The sequence below is a fragment of the Limulus polyphemus genome, unplaced genomic scaffold (genome assembly GCF_000517525.1).
Source record: "Limulus polyphemus unplaced genomic scaffold, Limulus_polyphemus-2.1.2 Scaffold6543, whole genome shotgun sequence".
In the NCBI taxonomy this organism is placed as follows: domain Eukaryota; kingdom Metazoa; phylum Arthropoda; class Merostomata; order Xiphosura; family Limulidae; genus Limulus; species Limulus polyphemus.
Genome location: NW_013672153.1, coordinates 44,425 through 49,393, shown reverse-complemented (window position 1 = coordinate 49,393; position 4,969 = coordinate 44,425). Strand labels below are relative to the sequence as shown.

At 33.7% G+C, this 4,969-nt stretch overlaps 1 protein-coding gene across 1 annotated transcript in view; it reads right to left on the bottom strand.

The window, feature by feature from the left end:
• Positions 1-897: 897 nt before the first annotated feature.
• Positions 898-4,969, bottom strand: part of LOC111089538 (dystrobrevin beta-like) — a gene marked incomplete at its 3' end in the record, with an annotated part of 14,232 nt that continues 10,160 nt past the window's right edge. Inside the window, exons 5-6 of the mRNA XM_022402224.1 lie at positions 1,606-1,691; positions 898-1,049 (exon numbers count right to left, since the gene is read on the bottom strand). Coding sequence (XP_022257932.1) covers positions 898-1,049; positions 1,606-1,691 — 238 coding nt within the window. The remainder of the gene's footprint in view (positions 1,050-1,605; positions 1,692-4,969) is intronic.

Below are 4,969 nucleotides of genomic sequence, written 5' to 3'. Positions count from 1 at the left end.
CATCTTACACCCTGACTAGAAATTTACACTACTCTCACTAATCCATCTAACACCCTGGCTAGAAGTTTACACTACTCTCAATAATTCATCTTACACCCTGACTAGAAATTTACACTACTCTCACTAATTCATCTAACACCCTGGCTAGAAGTTTACACTACTCTCAATAATTCATCTTACACCCTGACTAGAAATTTACACTACTCTCACTAATTCATCTAACACCCTGGCTAGAAGTTTACACTACTCTGAATAATTCATCTTACACCCTGGCTAGAAGTTTACACTACTCTCACTAATCCATCTTACACCTTCACTAGAACTTTACACTACTCTCACTAATTCATCTTACACCTTCACTAGAACTTTACACTACTCTCACTAATTCATCTTACACCCTGGCTAGAAGTTTACACTACTTTCACTAATTCATCTAACACCCTGGCTAGAAGTTTACACTACTCTCAATAATTCATCTTACACCCTGGCTAGAAGTTTACACTACTCTCACTAATTCATCTTACACTCTGACTAGAATTTTACACTACTCTCACTAATTCATCTAACACCCTGGCTAGAAGTTTACACTACTCTCAATAATTCATCTTACACCCTGGCTAGAAGTTTACACTACTCTCAATAATTCATCTTACACCTTCACTAGAAATTTACACTAATTCATCTTACACCCTGACTAGAAGTTTACACTACTCTCACTAATCCATCTTACACCCTGACTAGAAGTTTACACAACTCTCACTAATTCGTCTCACAAAAAGCATTGAGTGTAATTGATAAAATATATAAAATAAACAAAAAGTATAGCTCCTACATTTCATGTTTCTTTCTTTTTTAAGCCTCCAATTAAATTATTAAAAACATCAGAACTCAACTCACCCCATCAAATACAGTTCCAGGTAAACTGTCATTGTACGCAAAAGTTGGCGATTCTAGCACTGAACAAGGCAAAGCCAAAGCCTCTCGTAGAAAATCTACAAACTTACTGTACACCATATGGCCATTGACATCACAAATAAGTGAAAACACATCTACACAGAAGCAAAAATAAGAAAACAGCAAGTCCCAAAAATATGGGAGCATACATTTTAGGTACTTAAAAAAATGTTAGAAATAAATCATTCTAGTATGATATTAATACATTATTAAGTTTATTTTCAACTTCATTTATTTATATCTTACTTTTAAATAATCTAATTCAAACTTTGTATTCACTCAGAAATTAAATATATACATACAATAGCTGAAAATGTTTACTTTTAAATAATGTAATTATGTAATTCAAACTTTGTATTCACTCAGAAATTAAATATATACATACAATAGCTGAAAATTTTTACTATCAAATTTATCTGATTAAATATAGGTACACTAAAGCTATGGAAATAAATATTAAAATACAAAAACCTTCACAAAAACATTTGAGATTGAGCTTATACAAAAAGATAAAAAAACAAACTAAAACACACACAGAGGTTACATACAGCTTTAAACCAAATTTTCTGGATGAAAAACTATACTGAAAGATACAGAAGTTATAACCAACCGAATTTTTGAAAAGTTAACAACCTGTCTTGCAATACTTACATCGAAGTTTGTCCATTAGTTTCCCGGAACACATAGTACTTAGAGCAATCTTCACAGAAAACACTCTTACTTTTGCAGTGTCTTTCCTGCAAAAATAAAACCACACATTCTTGGAACATGTATGTTAATTTAGTCCACTATTATTAAACCAATACTGGGTGACACTAGCTAATTAGGCAATTATTAACAGCCAGATGAGTATTTGTTATACATAATTACAAAAGTTATGAAATAGTGTTTAACAGTGTCTCTATAGCACTTTTTCAGACAATATACTTACTTATTAATACACCCAGTGCCTTACAGGTTACGTGTAAACTTTCTCAAGCCTTATCTGTCACATGAAGACTTTCACTACAGAAACTTTAAAGCACCACACTGTCTTTCTTCAGAAAAATTCAAATTTTAGTGAACATTTCTAGACCTTTAACAGACTGTATTAGTTTAAATAAAAACCTGTGGTAAATAGGTGATTTACTAGCACTAAAACTTTAACAGACTGTATTAGTTTAAATAAATACCTGTGGTAAATAGGTGATTTACTAGCACTGAAACTTTAACAGACTGTTTTAGTCTGGAAACCTGTGGTAAATAGGTGATTTACTAGCACTGAAACTTTAACAGACTGTTTTTGTCTGGAAACCTGTGGTGAATAGGTGATTTACTAGCACTAAAACTTTAACAGACTGTATTAGTTTAAATAAATACCTGTGGTAAATAGGTGATTTACTAGCACTGAAACTTTAATGGACTGTTTTAGTCTAAAAACCTGTGGTAAATAGGTGATTTACTAGCACTGAAACTTTAACAGACTGTTTTAGTCTGGAAACCTGTGGTGAATAGGTGTTTTGACAAGAATTGAAACTGCAATAGAATGTATTTGCCTGAGAACCTTTGGGGAACAGCATTTCAGTCATTGAGATGTTTATATAATAGTCAACATCTCTCAATCTTGAGAGAGCTCCAGATTCTTGGATATCTCTTCAGTAGAACTGCTTGTTGAAATGATGATGCTACAGAAAAGCTCTGGTCATTCATCCCTTAAATACTTTCTGCCTATCATACATAATAATCTTGGTTAAAAGTTAGATGGTGCTTTTAATATAAAATATTTTATAATTATTCTTGACTTTCAGTGTTCCAGATGCAGAAACCTGTGTAGTCTTTTTTAATGAGATTTTGATGTTCTTTAATTCTCTTATCTATAATTCTACCAGTTTCTCAATGTCTTCACAGTAGCCTTCAGGGGTCACATTCTTTTGTTCATCTTTACCCGATTGTTCTATTTTATTAGAATAGCTTTAGGAGTAGAGAACATTCCAATACAAATATTAACTTGAAAGTTTTGGTATATTCTTTTGAGTTTATCATTTAGAGTGGACATGGTAAATTCAACAAAGTTACTGTAATAACCTGCAAGTTGGGACGTTTTCTCAGACTGAACGAAGCTAGGCAGGTAACTGTTGGATTTATCTGGTCTTTCTTCTTTCATCATTTGAGCTGGATCAGAGTTGTTGGAATGATTTTACAGACATCTTAATATTCGTCATTTAACAGAATATAAGATGTGATGTGCTGGTATCTGTTAAAGTGGGGTGATTTCCTGTTAACAAAAGTACTGAGATTGTAGTCATGCCGACAGATAAAAACATCTAAGAATATAGTTTATTTTGGTTTGAAATGTAGACAGTATATATTACTCAGAAGATCCGATACGGTACGAGACACTGTCTATTTTATCTCTTGTGAGGCCAGGAATGAAGTAACTAAAGAACTCACCAGAAACCAACATGTATAGCTGTTAAGTTTTTCCATCTAAGAATGCAGTTTATTTTGGTTTGAAATTTAGACAGTATATATTACTCAGAAGAGCCGATACGGTACATGACACTGTCTATTTTATCTCTTGTGAGGCCAGGAATGAAGTAACTAAAGAACTCACCAGAAACCAACATGTACAGCTGTTAAGTTTTTCCATTAACCTGACAACATTTATCAATGTTTAGATTGTATGATGGTGTTCCTAATTTCTTCGGCAAAGATCTTGAAGTTTCCACATCTATTTCCACATTTTGTCTTGAGAGAATTGAGAATGGTGGTGATACAATGTGGCATCTTATGAAAGGATGAAACTATATAGTGCTTATAATAGATCTGAATGGAATATCTGGCTTGTAAACCTTTAGCACACCATAGATCCATAAAACTTTCATGACCTGATTACATTTTTGAGTTTACTTTCCTTGAGAAAACCATTTGTGGCTCACTCCAACTTGGAAGTAGGGACATCTTGAGAAGTAAAATCTTTTATGGATGAGAATTATTTCTTTTATAATCAAAAATAATAACAAACAAATAATTTTCTTTCAGGTTCTCTATAACAGCTTTCCCTTGCCAGGTGTGAGATCCAAGAACATCGAGATGTTTTGTTGTCCGACCTCTATCACGACCCAAGACTATATGGTATATGGATGCCTGTTACGTACAACAACAAAAGCTCACTGATAAAACAACAACCTGAGCTACTCTACAGCATCATCATCCTTGAAGTGTTGTACTGATGGCTCAACAACTCTCAGTACATAGGAGTTATATTACAAAATCCTTTCAGTTATGTACAAACACAACAGAGAATTCAGATAAACAACATGAAGGCTCAAATGTCCTTTGCCTCAAACCTCAAACAGATGCAGTGAAATAACATTACTAAAACTTTTGCAAACCTTACTAATAATAAATCCATATTAACATTAACAATCACTTGACCTTTATTAGCAATAATAGCTATATGTAAAAAAATATCCAAATTACACAAGTCTTACGTTATAAAGCTACTAGTCTTATCATTTATAGATGGATGTACCAGCATTAAGTGGGTTTACCAGTTACATATCATTATCCAGAAACCCTACCCATTACCAGTCACACACCATTATCCAGAAACTTTACTGGTTACCAGTTACACACCATTATCCAGAAACCCTACCCATTACCAGTTACACACCATTATCCAGAAACTTTGCTGGTTACCAGTTACACACCATTATCCAGAAACCCTACCCATTACCAGTTACACATCATTATCCAGAAACCCTACTCATTACCAGTTACACACCATTATCCAGAAACCCTACCCATTACCTGTTACACACCATTATCCAGAAACCCTACCCATTACCAGTTACACACCATTATCCAGAAACCCTACCCATTACCAGTTACACATCATTATCCAGAAACCCTACCCATTACCAGTTACACACCATTATCCAGAAACCTTACTGGTTACCAGTTACACACCATTATCCAGAAACCTTACCCATTACCAGTTACACACCATTATCCAGAAGCCCTAACCATTACC